At 44.6% G+C, this 18,086-nt stretch overlaps 2 protein-coding genes across 3 annotated transcripts in view; one reads left to right on the top strand and one right to left on the bottom strand.

The window, feature by feature from the left end:
* The window catches only part of LOC311108797 (zinc finger FYVE domain-containing protein 1-like), a 22,580-nt gene extending 8,446 nt beyond the window's left edge, over positions 1–14,134 (bottom strand). Inside the window, exons 1-8 of the mRNA XM_084151558.1 lie at positions 13,620–14,134; positions 12,865–13,108; positions 12,387–12,647; positions 8,301–8,515; positions 6,800–6,906; positions 3,772–3,880; positions 3,101–3,198; positions 2,752–2,869 (exon numbers count right to left, since the gene is read on the bottom strand). Of these exons, the coding sequence (XP_084007684.1) occupies positions 2,752–2,869; positions 3,101–3,198; positions 3,772–3,880; positions 6,800–6,906; positions 8,301–8,515; positions 12,387–12,647; positions 12,865–13,108; positions 13,620–14,114 (1,647 nt within the window). The 5' untranslated portion in view covers positions 14,115–14,134. The remainder of the gene's footprint in view (positions 1–2,751; positions 2,870–3,100; positions 3,199–3,771; positions 3,881–6,799; positions 6,907–8,300; positions 8,516–12,386; positions 12,648–12,864; positions 13,109–13,619) is intronic.
* Positions 14,135–14,387: 253 nt separating this feature from the next.
* On the top strand, positions 14,388–17,662 carry LOC311108798 (phosphatidylinositol N-acetylglucosaminyltransferase subunit H-like; the record flags this gene model as incomplete). 2 transcript variants are annotated; one of them, XM_084151560.1, is made up of 4 exons in its annotated part: positions 14,388–14,507; positions 16,264–16,473; positions 16,649–16,732; positions 16,942–17,660. In XM_084151560.1, the coding sequence occupies 4 exons, from the start codon at positions 14,388–14,390 to the stop codon at positions 17,011–17,013; spliced, it is 486 nt and encodes a 161-aa protein (XP_084007686.1). In that variant the 3' UTR covers positions 17,014–17,660. The 2 variants fall into 2 exon arrangements, with proteins under 2 accessions (XP_084007686.1, XP_084007685.1); XM_084151559.1 differs by lacking the exon at positions 14,388–14,507 and adding an exon at positions 15,185–15,712 and having other exon boundaries at positions 16,942–17,662.
* Positions 17,663–18,086: the final 424 nt, after the last annotated feature.

Below are 18,086 nucleotides of genomic sequence, written 5' to 3'. Positions count from 1 at the left end.
AAACAAAAATCCAGAAAATCACATTGTATGATTTTTAAGTAATTAATTTGCTTAAAAAAAAAAAAAAATAGTTTGACAAAGAATGTTCAACTGCAAGACCCTGTAAATCAGCAGACAGGTCTCATATGCCAACAGACCCTAATCCCTCTATATGACCTATGAGCTTGACAAAATAGAGGCAATCAATTAAAATTCATTTTGGGAATTATAGAGGAAATTAGAAAGCACTGTTAAAAAGAAAGACCTCCCATTTAAAGATGGGAATATCTGGAAAAAGCATTTTAAAACCCTCAAAATTCCAAAGAAAATCATTTAACTCCACCCAAACATCAGAAATATAACAATGAAAATAATTACACTGACCATAATATAAACGCAACATGCAACAATTTCTACGATTTTACTGAGTTACAGTTCATATAATGAAATCAGTCAATTTAAATAAATTAGGCCCTAATCTATGGATTTCACATGACTGGGAATAGAGATACGCACAGATCAAGATACCTTTAAAAAAAAGTAGGAGTGTGGATCAGAAAACCAGTCAGTATCTGGTGTGACCACCATTTGCCTCATGCAGCGCGACACATGTCCTTTGCATAGAGTTGACAGGCTGTTGATTGTGGCCTGTGGAATGTTGTCCCACTCCTCTCCAATGGCTGTGTGAAGTTGCTGGATATTGGCGGGAACTGGAACACGCTGTCGTACACGTTGATCCAGAGCATCCCAAACATGCTAAATGGGTGACATGTCTGGTGAGTATGCAGGCTATGGAAGAACTGGGACATTTTCAGCTTCCAGGAATTGTGTACAGATCCTTGCGACATGGGGCCGTGCATTATCATGCTGAAACATGAGGTGATGGCGGCGGATGAATGGCTTGACAATGGGCCTCAGGATCTCGTCACGGTATCTCTGTGCATTCAAATTGCCATTGATCAAATGCAATTGTGTTCGTTGTCCGTAGCTTATGCCTTCCCCATACCATAACCTCACCACCACCATGGGGCACTCTGTTCACAACGTTGACATCAGCAAACCGCTCACCCACACGACACCATACACGCTTGTCTGCCATCTGCCCGGTACAGTTGAAACCAGGATTCATCTGTGAAGAGCACACTTCTCCAGCGTGCCAGTGGCCATCGAAGATGAGCATTTGCTCACTGAAGTCAGTTACGACGCCGAACTGCAGTCAGGTCAAGACCCTGGTGAGGACGACGAGCACGCAGATGAGCTTCCCTGAGACGGTTTCTGACAGCTTGTGCAGAAATCCTTCGGTTGTGCAAACCCACAGTTTCATCAGCTGTCTGGTTGGCTGGTTTCAGACGATCCCGCATGTGAAGAAGCCGAATGTGGAGGTCCTGGGCTGGCATGGTTACACGTGGTCTGCGGTTGTGAGGAAAGTTGGACGTACTGCCAAATTCTCTAAACAACATTTGAGGCGGCTTATGGTAGAGAAATTAACATTCAATTCTCTGGCAACAGCTCTGGTGGACATTCCTGCAGTCAGCATGCCAATTGCACGATTCCTCAAAACTTGAGACATCTGTGGCACTGTGTCTCAATGAGGACAGGAGGGAGTAGAGGTTAGGTTCTGGTCCACTTGTATGAGGACTGGAGGGCATGACCATAAAGGCATTGATTTTTTTCTCGCTCCATATCTGTTATGGCATAGTCGACTGCACTGTTTCCTAGTGCAGAGCAATAAGTAAACCCACCCAGAGTCACCCTTCGCCCTGCCATTAAGTGGCCTTTTATTGTCCCCAGCACAAGGTGCACCTGTGTAATGATAATGCTGTTTAATTAGCTTCTTGATATGCCACACCTGTCAGGTGGATGGATTATCTTGGCAAATGAGAAATGCTCACTAACAGGGATGTAAACAAATTTGTGCACACATTTTGAGAGAAATACACCTTTTGTGCGTATGGAAAATTTCAGGGATGTTTTATTTCAGGTCATGAAGCATGGGACCAACATGCTGCGTTTATATTTTTGTTTAGTGTAGAAAGACCCACCAATTACAATTTGGCTTAAACTATTTGACTCTGAAAATAATTCCAATCCTTCTATAATGGCAGAATAATTTGTGGGACAAAAACAATCATGGGATCCAGAATATTATCCTCACAAGTCTTTCTTATACAAACACCCCAACCCAGAGTGACTCTTTAGAGCAACTGGCCCAAAAGCACCAGCGAGAGCCAGAGAGAGAAAGGGGCAGTCGTAGGAGTGACGGGGAGGTCAGTCATTATGTATAGCTTATTGTGGTACATTCTAGTCAATTTGCTAAAACAAAGGCTTCATTGCCAAACTGAAACAATAAGACTACTCTGGTATGTGTCGGACTTCCTCTAAAGAAGAACACTGTGTAGAACTTCTAAAACAGAATGAAGTCAGAACAGTGCTGATAAATGATCCGTTTTGCCTGTTAGATCCAATGATTATGATTACATGGACAAGGGGGGGGGTCTGATGAATACGGGAGCCCTCTATTGTTCTTACCCCAGGCCAGATGTGTTGCATTTCAGTCCTCACCACTGGGTCCACTGGGTCCTGGTCCCCTCCCCTCCCCTCCCCTCCCCTCCTGTTCTTACCCCAGGCCAGATGTGTTGCATTTCAGTCCTCACCACTGGGTCCTGGTCCCCTCCCCTCCCCTCCTGTTCTTACCCCAGGCCAGATGTGTTGCATTTCAGTCCTCACCACTGGGTCCTGGTCCCCTCCCCTCCCCTCCCCTCCAGTTCTTACCCCAGGCCAGATGTGTTCTATTTCAGTTCTGACCACCGTGTCCACCGGGTCCTGGTTCCCGTACCAGTACTGCCTGCTTCTGTAGATCACCCCACAGTTGGGACACTCTATCACATACCTGTCAACAACAACAATAATACTACTTCAGTTCACTCTATCACATACCTGTCAACAACAACAATAATACTACTTCAGTTCACTCTATCACATACCTGTCAACAACAACAATAATACTACTTCAGTTCATTTCCATTTGAGGTAGTGACTTACAGTGATATAAGAATATAGGATTCTATTCTTTAAGGATACAGGATATTATCGTCAGGATTTCTACGTGTCCAGCACTCACCCAGACCAGGCGTAGGTGGCCAGACCAAACCAGGGAGAGTCAGAGGAGGCCGACGTCTTGGGAATCACAATCACCTCCTTCCCTCCCTCATAGCACGCCTGAGGAGCAGAGCACACACACCCAGACAGAGCCCTGTGAGTGAGTGTGTGAGTGAGTGTATGTGTGAGTTTGTGAGTGTGTGTGTGTGAGTGTGTGAGTGAATGTGAGTGTGTGTGTGTGTGTGTGTGTGAGTGTGTGAGTGAATGTCTTGAGTGTGTGAGTGTGTGTGAGTGTATGTGTGAATGTGTGTGTGTGTGTGTGTGTGTGTGTGTGTGTGTGTGTGAGAGTGAGTGTATGTGTATGTGTATGTGTATGTGTGAGTGTGAGTGTGTGTGTGAGTGTGTGTGAGTGAGTGTGAGTGAGTGTGAGTGTGTGAGTGTGAGTGTGAGTGTGTGAGTGTGTGTGTGTGAGTGTGTGTGAGTGTGAGTGTGTGAGTGTGTGAGTGAGTGTGAGTGTGTGTGTGTGTGTGTGTGTGAGTGAGTGAGTGTATGTGTGAGTGTGTAAGTGAGTGTGTGTGAGTGTGTGAGTGAGTGTGAGTGTATGTGTGAGTGTGAGTGTGAGTGTGTGAGTGAGTGTATGTGTGTGTGTGTGTGTGAGTGTGTGTGAGTGAGTGTGAGTGAGTGTGTTCCTACTTTACAGGTGTAGATGCGGTTGTCGTATTGAGCAGCGTAGCGACAGCGGTGTTTAGCCTCGTGGTCCACTTCCTCCTTCAGATGGTTCATACTGTTCTTACAGCCAGACCTGACAGGAAGTGGGTTGGTACACAGTGGTTAATGACTATGTTACCACTGTGCTGTTCTTACAGCCAGACCTGACAGGAAGTGGGTTGGTACACAGTGGTTAATGACTATGTTACCACTGTGCTGTTCTTACAGCCAGACCTGACAGGACGAGGGTTGGTACACAGTGGTTAATGACTATGTTACCACTGTGCTGTTCTTACAGCCAGACCTGACAGGAAGTGGGTTGGTACACAGTGGTTAATGACTATGTTACCACTGTGCTGTTCTTACAGCCAGACCTGACAGGAAGTGGGTTGGTACACAGTGGTTAATGACTATGTTACCACTGTGCTGTTCTTACAGCCAGACCTGACAGGAAGTGGGTTGGTACACAGTGGTTAATGACTATGTTACCACTGTGCTGTTCTTACAGCCAGACCTGACAGAACATAGATGATGTTAGCAGGACTGAAACCTGGTGGGATTGGTTTTATTGTCCAGTCCTGTTTGAGTTAGCTAATATATTCCTTGTATTTACATTTCCTGGTGGTAATTGCCAGTATAATTATCAGGTCATTACTAGCGGTATGTACCAACTCCAATTATATATTAATTTACCATGTAATAACGAAATACCAGGTAAACATCGTATGGTAATAGAAAGCATTCCTGTAAACTGAGCAGACAGCTGAGGGATAACTGAACACTGAGACAGAGAGAGACTCCTTCCTACAGCTGAAGGATAACTGAACACTGAGACAGAGAGAGAGACACCTTCCAACAGCTGAAGGATAACTGAACACTGAGACAGAGAGAGAGACACCTTCCAACAGCTGAAGGATAACTGAACACTGAGACAGAGAGAGAGACACCTTCCAACAGCTGAGGATACCTGAACACTGAGACAGAGAGAGAGACACCTTCCAACAGCTGAAGGATAACTGAACACTGAGACAGAGAGAGACACCTTCCTACAGCTGAAGGATAACTGAACACTGAGACAGAGAGAGACACCTTCCTACAGCTGAAGGATACCTGAACACTGAGACAGTGTAAAGCCAGTGTGTCTATGTATGCAGATGACTCAACACTATACACGTCAGCTACTACAGCGACTGAAATGACTGCAACACTTAACAAAGAGCTGCAGTTAGTTTCAGAATGGGTGGCAAGAAATAAGTTAGTCCTAAATATTTCATAAACTAAAAGCTTTGTATTTGGGACAAATCATTCACTAAAACCTAAACCTCAACTAAATCTTGTAATGAATAATGTGGAAATTGAGCAGGTTGAGGAGACTAAATTGCTTGGAGTAACCCTGGAAAGTAAACTGTCATAGTCAAAACATATTGATACAACAGTAGCTAAGATGGGGAGAAGTCTGTCCATAATAAGCGCTGCTTTATTATCAACAAGGCAGTTCCTACAGGCCCTAGTTTTGTCACACCTAGACTGCTGTTCAGTCGTGTGGTCAGGTGCCACAAAGAGGGACTTAGGAATATTGCAATTGGCTCAGAACAGGGCAGCACGGCTGGCCCTTAAAAGTACACAGAGAGCTAATATTAATGGCATGCATGTCAATCTCTCCTGGCTCAAAGTGGAGGAGAGATTGACTTCATCACATACTTGTATTTGTGAGCGGTATTGACATGTTGAATGCACCGAGCTGTCTGTTTGAACTACTGGCACACAGCTCAGACACCCATGCATACCCCACAAGACATGCCACCAGAGGTCTCTTCACAGTCCCCAAGTCCAGAACAGACTATGGGAGGTGCACAGTACTACACAGAGACATGACTACATGGAACTCTATCCCACATCAGGTAACTCATGCCAGCAGTAAAATTAGATACAAAATATAGAAATCCACCTTATGGAACAGCGGGGACTGTGAAGAGACACACAGATAGATACACACATAGAAACACACGATAACATATGTAATATACATGTTGTGTTATAGATATGTGGTAGTAGAGTAGAGGCCTGAGGGCACACGCTTAATATGTTGTGAAATCTGTTGTGAATGTATTGTAATGTTTTTAAAATGTATAACTGACTTAATTTTGTTGGACCCCAGGAAGAGTAGCTGCTGCCTTGGCAGGAACTAATGGAGATCCATAATAAATACAAAATACAAATAAATACAGCTGAGGGATAACTGAACACTGAGACAGAGAGAGACTCCTTCCTACAGCTGAAGGATAACTGAACACTGAGACAGAGAGAGACTCCTTCCTACAGCTGAAGGATAACTGAACACTGAGACAGAGAGAGACTCCTTCCTACAGCTGAAGGATAACTGAACACTGAGACAGACTCCTTCCTACAGCTGAGGGATACCTGAACACTGAGACAGAGAGAGACTCCTTCCTACAGCTGAAGGATAACTGAACACTGAGACAGAGAGAGACTCCTTCCTACAGCTGAAGGATAACTGAACACTGAGACAGAGAGAGACTCCTTCCTACAGCTGAAGGATAACTGAACACTGAGACAGAGAGAGAGACTCCTTCCTACAGCTGAAGGATAACTGAACACTGAGACAGAGAGAGACACCTTCCTACAGCTGAAGGATAACTGAACACTGAGACAGAGAGAGAGAGACTCCTTCCTACAGCTGAGGGATAACTGAACACTGAGACAGAGAGAGACTCACCCACAGCTGAAGGATAACTGAACACTGAGACAGAGAGAGACTCCTTCCTACAGCTGAAGGATAACTGAACACTGAGACAGAGAGAGACTCCTTCCTACTGCTGAGGGATAACTGAACACTGAGACAGAGAGAGACTCACCCACAGCTGAAGGATAACTGAACACTGAGACAGAGAGAGACTCCTTCCTACAGCTGAGGGATAACTGAACACTGAGACAGAGAGACTCCTTCCTACAGCTGAGGGATAACTGAACACTGAGACAGAGAGAGACTCACCCACAGCTGAGACAGATACTGGAGCAGGTGAAGTACTCATCAGGGAAGAAAGAGTTACTGGCCAGGTGCTCTTCTGGGATATCTCCGCTGAAACGCTCACTCAGGGCCTATAGACAGACAGACAGACAGACAGACAGACAGACAGAGCGAGAGAGAGAGAGAGCGGGGGAGAGAGAGAGAGCGGGGAGAGAGAGCTTCGTCACAGGTGTTGGTTTAAAACAGCTGCTGAAAGGGTCATTAATTATTTACAAAACGCTCACACACACACTTGTACACACACACACACAACTGCACACAGGTTGGCATTTATTGTCATGAATCTTGCCCTGGGGGCAGCTCTGCAGAGTGGTCACCAGCTGGCACAGCCACAAAGTCATAACATCTGATTTTAAACTTAACCACACTGATAAACCTAATGGAGCATTTCCCAAACTCGGTCCTCGGGACCCCAAGAGGTGCACGTTTTAGTTCCCCCCCCACTACACAGCTGATTCACATCATCAAAGCTGGATGATTAGTTGATTATTTGAATCAGCTGTGTAGTGCTAGGGCAAAAACCAAAACGTGCACCCCTTGGGGTCCACAGGACCAAGTTTGGGACACCCTGCCCTAATGCCTAACCCTAAATTAAGACAAAAAAGCACATTTTTGTTTTCATGAATTTTTTGAATATAGCCAATTTTGACTTTGCAGCTGGCCCATCTAGTGGAAAATCGCTCAGTGCTGCCTCCAGGGCAAGATTCATGACAATAAACATCAACCTGCCACCTGTGCACACACACACTTACATTACATTTTAGTCATTTAGCAGATGCTCTTATCCAGAGCGACTCATCTTAAGATAGCTAGGTGGGACAAACACACACGCACCAACCTGCAAGGCCCTGTATATAAAACTGACACCAACCTGCAAGGCCCTGTATATAAAACTGACACCAACCTGCAAGGCCCTGTATATAACGCTGACACCAACCTGCAAGGCCCTGTATATGACGCTGACACCAACCTGCAAGGCCCTGTATATGACGCTGACACCAACCTGCAAGGCCCTGTATATGACGCTGACACCAACCTGCAAGGCCCTGTATATAACGCTGACACCAACCTGCAACGCCCTGTATATAACGCTGACACCAACCTGCAAGGCCCTGTATATGACGCTGACACCAACCTGCAAGGCCCTGTATATAACGCTGACACCAACCTGCAAGGCCCTGTATATAACGCTGACACCAACCTGCAAGGCCCTGTATATGACGCTGACACCAACCTGCAAGGCCCTGTATATGATGCTGACACCAACCTGCAAGGCCCTGTATATAACGCTGACACCAACCTGCAAGGCCCTGTATATAACGCTGACACCAACCTGCAAGGCCCTGTATATAACGCTACCACCAACCTGCAAGGCCTTGTATATGACACTGACACCAACCTGCAAGGCCCTGTATATAACGCTGACACCAACCTGCAAGGCCCTGTATATAACGCTGACACCAACCTGCAAGGCCCTGTATATGACGCTGGCGGAGCGTGGTGAGCGGGTGGTGTTGTTGTCTAGCTGTTGCTCCAGACTCCGCAGCAGACCACTGAAATCTGTCGGGGGGTTGTAGGTTCGAGTCCCACGGTACTGGATTGAGCTGAAGGCCTCGGGAAAAAGACCCAGCTTCCTGAACCGCTCCTGGAGCAGGCGCTCTGCAGACTCTGACGGCTTGTCTGGAGAGAGGGGGAGAGAGAGATAGAGAGAGATATAGAGGAGAGGGAGAGAGGGAGAGAAAGAGAAGAGAGGGAGAGAGAGATATAGAAGAGAGGGGGGGAGAGAGAGAGAGAGAGAGAGACAGAGACAGAGACAGAGACAGAGACAGAGACAGAGACAGAGACAGACAGACAGACAGACAGACAGACAGACAGACAGACAGACAGACAGACAGACAGACAGACAGACAGACAGACAGACAGACAGACAGAGAGAGAGAGAGAGAGAGAGAGAGACAGAGAGAGAGATATAGAGGAGAGGGAGCGAGGGGTGGAGGAGGGAGAGAGATATAGAGGAGAGGGAGAGAGGGGTGGAGGAGGGAGAGAGATATAGAGGAGAGGGAGAGAGGGTGAGAGAGATATAGAAGAGAGGGGGGGAGAGAGAGAGAGAGAGAGAGAGAGGGAGAGAGAGAGAGAGAGAGAGAGAGAGAGAGAGAGAGAGATAGAGGAGAGGGAGAGAGGGGTGGAGGAGGGAGAGAGATATAGAGGAGAGGGAGAGAGGGGTGGAGGAGGGAGAGAGATATAGAGGAGAGGGAGAGAGGGGTGGAGGAGGGAGAGAGAAGAGGGAAAGACACTAGGTACAGGTGACTACCAGTATGACAAGTTATTTCTACTTTCTAAAATGTAAACTCAATTGAGGCCAACCCTGCTACGGCCTATATATCTGTGTCAGCCCCTGACCCTGTCCCCAAATCAAATCAAACTTCATTTATAGAGCACATTTCTTTTTTTTTCTTTTAGGGGGTAGATCAGCTTTAATATTGCAGATAGATTGTAACTTCCATCAATTGTCTGCATCACTTCCAATCCACCATATTTTTTTTTCTCATATACATATATACATACATACATACACACACACACACACACACACACACACACACACACACACACACACACACACACACACACACACACACACACACATACATATATACATACATCCATACACACACACATATCCTTTTTAAAATTATATTTCCCTTCATTACTTTCCAACCCCACCACCCCTTCCCCAATTGGAGTAAACTAGTGAACAACAACACTTAGGCTTCTACTTCCAGCCCATACATACTATATACATTTTATGGACACAGTCAAATTCTACAATAATTATATTTTGTTTGTTTTTACTCCTGAGCTTCCTCTGATCATTTTCATGATGTCCATCTGGTTTGCTTCTATATGCCATATTTTTCTAACTGTGCTCTTTCACAAAAGCTCTCAACATATAACCTATACACTTATTATGGACACAGTATGCTTTACATGAGTTATCTTGTTGTTATTAGTTGTTGTTGTTAGTTCCATCCTTCAGCTCCATTCAACACCTCCCATCTATCTCTTAACACCATCCATATAGGATTTCTATTTGCCATATATTTTTCAACTGTACTGTGATGTTTTACAAAAGTTCTGAACCTTTCTATTCTCATTGTTTCTACAGATCGTAAATTGAAAATAAACATTTTTGCTAAAGGTATTATTATATTATTGATCGATTGACTATGACTTTTCAGATCACCCAGTAGTGCTATCTGCAGGGTTAGCTCCAGGTAAATATTGTAATCCTTCAGCCATTCCTGGACCTGTGACCAAAAAACAAGCTACAAATGGACAGTACCAAAACAAATGATCTAATGATTCTGTCTCTTCGCAGCAAAATCTGCAGAGCTGGGAAGATTGTATCCCCCATATAAATAACATTCTATTAGTAGCAAAAATTTTATATAATAACTTAAATTGAAAAATTCTAAGTTTTGAATCCAGCACATTTCTTACAGGGGATGCATTTCAAAGTGCTTAACTAATAACATAACACAAGATGAGAAAGATACAACAAAACCTTTTCTAAATGACAGAATAAAATAGTAAAACAACAATAACAACCTGAGAGACTATTGCATTCAAATAAATAAGGTATCAAGAGATGGATCAAATAGATCCTAGATAGAATAGATAGTATGATTCAAATCCCCCTAAGTAAAAGCATGGCTAAAAGGGTGTCTTAAGAGCTTTCTATTCAAAATGTCTACACTTTCTGGCCCTCAGGTCCTCCAGCAGGCTCTTCCAAAGGCCAGGACCATAGCGTCTGAAGGCAGCCTCACCAAATGTTTTGGTTCTGACCGATGGAACAACAAACTCCTAACCCCCAAAAAATAAAAACGCAACATGTAAAGTGTTCGTCCCAAATTTCATGAGCTGAAATAAAACATCCCAGAAATGTTTCATACGCACATAAAAGCTTATTTCTCAGATTTTGTGCACACATTTATTTACATCCCTGTCAGTGAGCATTTCTCCTTTGCCAAGATAATACATCCACCTGACACCTGTGGCATATCAAAAAGCTAATTAAACAGCATTATCATTACACAGGTGCACCTTGTGCTGGGAACAATAAAAAGCCACTAAAATGTGCAGTTTTGTCACACAACACAATGCCACAGATGTCTCAAGTTTTGAGGGAGCGTGCAATTGGCATGCTGGCTGCAGGAATGTCGACCAAAGCTGTTGCCAGAGAATTGAATGTTAATTTTTCTACCATAAGCCGCCTCCAACGTCGTTTTAGAGAATTTGGCAGTACATCCAACCGGCCTCACAACTGTAGACCATGTGTATGGCGTCGTGTTTGCTGATGTCAACGTTGTGAAGAGAGTACCTCATGGTGGCGGTGGGGTTATGATATGGGCAGGCATAAGCTATGGACAATGAACACAATTGCATTTTATCAATGGCAATTTGAGTGCACAGAGATACTGTGACGAGATCCTGAGGCCCATTGTCATGCCATTCATCCGCCGCCATCACCTCATGTTTCTGCATGGCCCCATGTCGATCTGTACACAATTCCTGGAAGCTGAAACTGTCCCAGTTCTTCCAATGGCTGCATACTCACCAGACATGTCACCCATTGAGCATGTTTGGGATGCTCTGGATCGATGTGTACGATGCTCTGGATCAATGTGTACGACGTGTTCTAGTTCCCACCAATATCCAGCAACTTCACACAGCCATTGAAGAGGAGTGGGACAACATTCCACAGGACACAATCAACAGCCTGATCAACTCTATGCGAAGGAGATGTGTCGCGCTGCATGAGGCAAATGGTGGTCACACCAGATACTGACTGGCTTTCTGATCCATGCCCCTACTTTTTTCTTTTAAAAGGTATCTGTGACCAACAGATGCATATCTGTATTCCCAGTCATGTGAAATCCATAGATTAGGGCCTAATGAATTTATTTCAATTGACTGATTACCTTACATGAACTGTAAATCAGAAAAATCTTTGAAATTGTTGCATTTATATTTTTTGTTCAGTAAAAAAGGCCAGTGCCAGAGGATCTGACGGACCGACCGGGCACATATCTTTAAAGCCAGACACGTAGTGCTTTAAAATCAATAAAACAATTGTTTAATCAATTGTAAAACGAACAGGTAAGCAATGCAGGGCTACCTACACCTGATCCCAGCATGTTGTGTATCTACAGATGGCTCTTGTCCATTCTAACTTCACCTGATAACTGATATTTCCCGACTAGCCTGGTCCCAGATCTGTTTGTGCTCTTGACAACTCCATTGCCATCATTGGCATGAAAATTAGTGACAAGGAATTGGCATGATAGTACAAACAGATTGGCACTCAGGCTAAATGCCAACCAGAACCACCTACCTGACTCCAGTAGTTTGGTGTGGATGGTCCCGTGTAAGTGGGGGAATGTTCTAATAGGCTATACTGAACTATGTCCACAGAGCCAAGGGATAGGTTTACATCCACTAGAACTTTAACAGCTTGATAATTACAACGTGGTAATGCCAAACCCAGTACCTGAGCCCAGTAGCTTGGTGTGGACGGTCTCATGGAAGATAATAACAGCTGGTCCCAGAGTGGACAGAGGGACGTCCAGGCCACACCGGGCCGTGGTGGCCTTCAGCTCCCTGGTGAAGTGCTTCAGATAGGCGTCCGACGCGTCGCCTAGGAACTTGAACAGGTCGTCGTGGAGACGGTCGGCGTGGGTACGGTAGATGACGAGGTCGGAGACAGCCAGGACTTTGAGGAGCAGCCGGGTGCGCTGGCCCTGATTGGATCCTGGGTGGCCAATAGAGAGGAAGAGGAAGTGTTAGTAGATGTCTGCTGACTGGTTACTGCTCCCAACGTGATCTTTATTTGATATGATAGCAGCTCTTTGATTAAATCGGCTATTGTGTCAATAGCTTCAATAAAAAATTCATAGCAGCTGACATTTAGCAACATTCCTGTCATTGCTTTTCTCTGTCCAGCTCCTGTGCCCCTCTCTCCACCTCACCTGCCCCCAGCAGTCCCTCTGTGTCGATCACCACCACCCTGTGGATGGGGTCCATGGCAGCCCAGACTCCCACGGTGCATGACTCCTGGGTGGGGGACGTCTGGAACACCTCCCGCCCCAGGAAGAAGGTATGGTTCAGGGTGTGGGACTTCCCCTCCCCTGTGTTCCCAAAGATAGACACGACCTTGAGGAGTTCCTCGGGCCTACAGTCCAGCCGGATCACAAAGTCTTCCTCATCCTTCAACTACAGGGGAAAGACAACAGAGCCTGAGCTGAGCTAGTTTGATAGTAGTAGAGCACAGCGCCCCAAATGGTGCCCTATTCCCGATTTAGGTGCACTACTTTTGACCAGTAGTCATACCATAGGGCTCTGGTCAAAAGTAGTGCACTTTATAGGGAATATGGTGCTATTTGGGATGCAGTCTAGGTATTTTTTACCTGTATTTGTTTAGACTGCCTGCAGTCCGGGTCGAAGGACCAATATTTCTGATATTTCTCCTTGGCCTTTCGTACACTCAGCCTGTCCATTGTAGACTGGCTCATACAGACTGGCTTTCAGATCTAAAATGTCCCTAGGGGTTAGTGGCTACGGATAAGTGGTTTCTATGGGTGTTGTTTCAAGACCTGGATCATAATAAGTCAACGTCCAAAATGGCACCCTATTCCCTACAGTGGGCCCAGGTCCAAAGTAGTGCCCTATATAGGGAATAGGGTGCCATTTGGGATGTCACCCTGGTCATAAGGAAATCACTCACCTGCATCTCCTCCTTCTCATCCACCAGTAAGAAGCTGCACACCTTCTCCAGTTTGGCCTTGAGGGCCTCCATCTCCCCTCCATCCCCAGCCTCCAGGCTACTATCCTGGACTTGCCCCGGAGGAGGGTAGGGGGTCACGGGGTGCTTCCTCTTGTTTACCCCACTATGGGTCCGCTTCTGGCAGTCCAGACACAGGTTGATCTTACAGCCCTGGCAGCGCACCACCGCCCTCAGCCTGCCCCCGTTCACCCCACAACCGCTGCTGTCGCCTTTACAGGAATCACAGAATGGAACGTGTCCGGGGGCGATGCGGACACGGTCATGGTTCCTCATGCGTTCCTGACGATGGAGTTCGAGCTCGCAGCGGACGCACTGCAGGCTGCCGCACTCGTCGCATTCGAAGGCGGCCTCGTCCGATCCACCGCAGGCGTAGCTCTCCTGACACACCAGGATGGTGTTTATCCCCTTATCTACTGACGGACCTTGACCACTCATAATGATCACTTCAGGTGTGCTACTGCTAACAAGTGCACCTTTCTGCCGATAACCTGTGCCTGAGGAGCTGTGCCTGAAGAGTCTAAAACTGCACTAGGATTGCGAAACCAGACTGTTGGGAGATATGTTTCTACAGTGTTAAAGATTTAAATGTATTCTTCTCTAGCGCCTTGTGTTTTTTTCTGTTAGTGGTGTCTCTCTTCTATACTCCCCAAAACACTTAGCAGATCGATATTTAATATGAACTGTGATAGGTCACTTTGACATAGCCATATGTCATCAAAGTACTCTACATATCTGCCTGTCTGTCAGCAAAACAATCACAACAACGACTTCCTACATACATGTCCAGACATGCAGTTAGCTTACAAGCCCCACCTGCAAGTAATGACTGTAAGTCGCTTTGGATAAAAGCGTCTGCTAAATGGCATATTATTATTATAATCGTTAGCTGTCAATCAGCAATAACATTGTAATTATCTTGCTAGTTAGCCAACTGTATGGTTAGCTGCTGTTGTTGTTGTTGGCTAAGCCAATTTGACACCAGAAATAGGCAATGGTGACTGTGTAAAGACATCAACAAATCCGCTTATAACAAAAGATGACACTTGCGTATTTTTCAAGTTACTCTACATCAACTCAAACGACCAATCAAGCACCAACCCATCAACAAAATTCTCCGTCAAGCCAAAAAGATGGACCTTGTAGCCTAGAACGAGCAGCTAGATAGTTTTCCCCGCGGACGATGGCTGTTTCGTAACCTAAAACCGTTGCTTCTACAGAGAAATACGCAATAATCTTTTAATAGACAAACATGGCATGATTATTCAGCACAAAGAAGCCGTTCTTTTTGATAGCTTGTTAAAATAATTTCACTGCCTGACAGCTATATTTCATAAAGATGTTGTTCCCAGTTTCATCAGCTGATCAGCTTGTTTTGATCCAGAGGTTAAAAGTTACAACGCGCATAGCATTCTGGGAAATGTAGTAATACTAGTAGAGTTGTTCCTTTGAATCGTTTTAATTGATCAATAACATGACTACATTCCCCACTATGCAACTCAACGTTTGTAGCACGCTAGCTGGCTAGGTAGGTCAAATAGGTTTTCTAATCGATTTTGTCCTAGTTTTGTGCAATAATCAATACTTAGTTAAAGGAAGTGCATGCCATTCCGGATCCATCTTTTTGTCAGCTTTGAAGTAAATGAGCAGCGTATAAAAATATGTTCGTTATTTGTTCATTTTATTTGAGCTTTTTCTGTCTCCACATCGTTAGCTAGGTAGCTAGTAACGTTAACTCACTGCTAGCTGAAGACGTTACAGCTAGCCTACAGTAGTTTGGAAATAGCTAGGTATCACTCCAGCCGTAATTGATATCCAACAAGCGAGATCTTATGCAGAACGGGAATCAGCAATTCATTATGGAAGATGAAACGTACACCGACATCGACGGCAAGGCCATCTCTCTGGAGTGTCAAAGTCACTCGGGTTTTTGCAGGGAGTTCACAGTCAGCTCCGCTAAAGTGTCCATAGGCAGAGTGATGGTGTACACTAGCGCTGTCTGGCTATCTGCCTACACTATATTCTTCTTTACTGAGGTAAGGACACTAGGGCTGTTAAGTCCCAAATGGCACCCTCTTCCCTATACAGTGTACTACTTTTGAACCTATACAGTGTACTACTTTTGAAAGTACTGGACTGTATAGGGAATAGGGTGCCATTTGGGACTCTAGGGAATAGGGTGCCATTTGGGATTCCCACTAGATACCTGCTGGCACGTGCATCAAATCAAATTTTATTTGTCACATTCATGTGTTTATGTTATAGCGGGTGTAGCGAAATGCATCAGTGGTCAACAATCCTGGTCCTGGAGAGCTACTGGGAGTGCAGGCTTTTGTTCCTGCCCGACACTAACAATCTGTTTAAACCAACTGCATCAGATGTTGTGGAGTTGAATCAGGCGTGTAAGTGCTGGACTGGAGCAAAAGCCCACAACACCAGCAGAGCCACAGTTGGTGACCACTAAACTAGGTGACCCAGACCTATGCATAAAGAGCATATAACACATGCTATATGCCTAAATGTCCCTTACTGGTATGTCCTTGTACGGTTCAATCAATTCAACACACATTTCTCTACTTCATTTCAGAACACAGCCGTTCTCTCCAGTGCCATAATCATCACCCTGGTCGGTATGATGGTTCACATCCACTTTGTGAAGGTGGACCATGAGACGCTGCTCATCATTGGTTCCCTGGGTGTCCAGGTGTCGTCTAGCTACGCCTCCGGCAGGGAGTCGACAGACTTCATAGAGATGGGCAAGATCAAAGACATAGTAATCAATGAAGCTATTCACATGGTGAGGAGATATTTGTTTTTTCCCTGCCAAGCTACATGTCCACAGTTGATTTGATCATCACAAAAGTCATTGACTGCATCTCGTTCAGGTGAAGCTAGGTGGATCCTGCTATAACGTGTCTTAAGGGGTGATGATTGGCAGGTGCAGTCAACAATGTTAACCTAATTTGTTTCAGCAAACAGTCGTCTACTACCTGTGCATCCTGCTGAAGGACCCCACAGATTCTGATGCCGTGTCTTGCGTGGTCCCGCTGTTTCAGGTGAACTTCAGGGTCATTACTGACCTATAAGATACTGTTTACGATGCATTTATGTGTGTAGAGTAAACAACACAAGTGTTCTTGCTGTTGATTTAAAGTTGAATGAAAATGACTACTTTCACCTTTTGAAGTGAGGTACTTTTTCCCCTGTTGAATCCTCACCCTATTCTACCTGTTTAATTATAACCTACCTATTGTTATACTTTCAGAGCTCAAAGCCAAGACTGAGCTGCCTTGTCAAAGTGTACAAGAGCTGCCAGGATATTCTAGCAAAGTGCTGATGGTGATGACAACATCCTGGTCATTTGGTAAACCATCTGGGTAAAGCACACTGACGTCATGCTGGGAAAGCACTGTCACTGACTTCACTGCATACCAATGCTTCAAACCACTGACTTCACTGCATACCAATGCTTCAAACCACTGACTTCATTTCATACCAAGTCATGCAACATGTTTAGAATATTTATTTGGTTATGTTATCAATTCTCAATGGAAAGAAACTGATGATACACCTGTCGTCATCAACTGATTGTTTTCTCTACATTTCTCTCTTGAAATATTTTAAGATAATTTTCCGCATGCCAGGTTTCAGTAAAAGAAGAAACCTTTAGGTCGGTCATCCCACTAAAATACGAGTCTCGTAAGAGAATAATTTATGAATGTAAGTCCTTATTTAGTGTTACCTAATGTTATTTTTTACCCAGATGCCTTAGTATTTATAATCCATCTACTTGAACAAAGTGTTCCCTGTAACCATGTCCTTACTTGATAACTTTAAGGATTTCTTATTGAAACAATCTATTTAGAAATAGTTTTTTGTATGCCTTAGATGCTCTTTTTTATATTATTGTATATTTACAAATAATATTGTATTCCATTTGAAGAGTCAATAGTGTTTATTATCATGTAATAAATTGTTACCATCACTAGCTGCTGTTCTTTCGATCGCCATTAGAGGACAGGACCTACCATCTTTGACTCAAGCAGAACCACTTCCACCTCAGAACCACTTCCACCTCACACATAGGCCTATGGTTGTCATTATTTGGCCAAGCTGCAAAGCTGGAAGTTCTATACTTTTTTTATTTCTGAAAATCTGATTTTAAACTGAACCCTAACCTTAACCAAATTGTTTACCTTATGCCTAACCCTAACCTTAACCAAATTGTTTACCTAATGCCTAACCCTAACCTTAACCAAATTGTTTACCTTATGCCTAACCCTAACCTTAACCAAGTTGCTTACCTTATGCCTAACCCTAACCTTAACCAAGTTGCTTACCTTATGCCTAACCCTAACCTTAACCAAGTTGCTTACCTTATGCCTAACCTTAACCAAGTTGCTTACCTTA

This window comes from Coregonus lavaretus, assembly GCF_964263955.1.
Source record: "Coregonus lavaretus genome assembly, chromosome: 33".
In the NCBI taxonomy this organism is placed as follows: domain Eukaryota; kingdom Metazoa; phylum Chordata; class Actinopteri; order Salmoniformes; family Salmonidae; genus Coregonus; species Coregonus lavaretus.
This window is presented reverse-complemented; position numbering and strand designations above follow the sequence as displayed.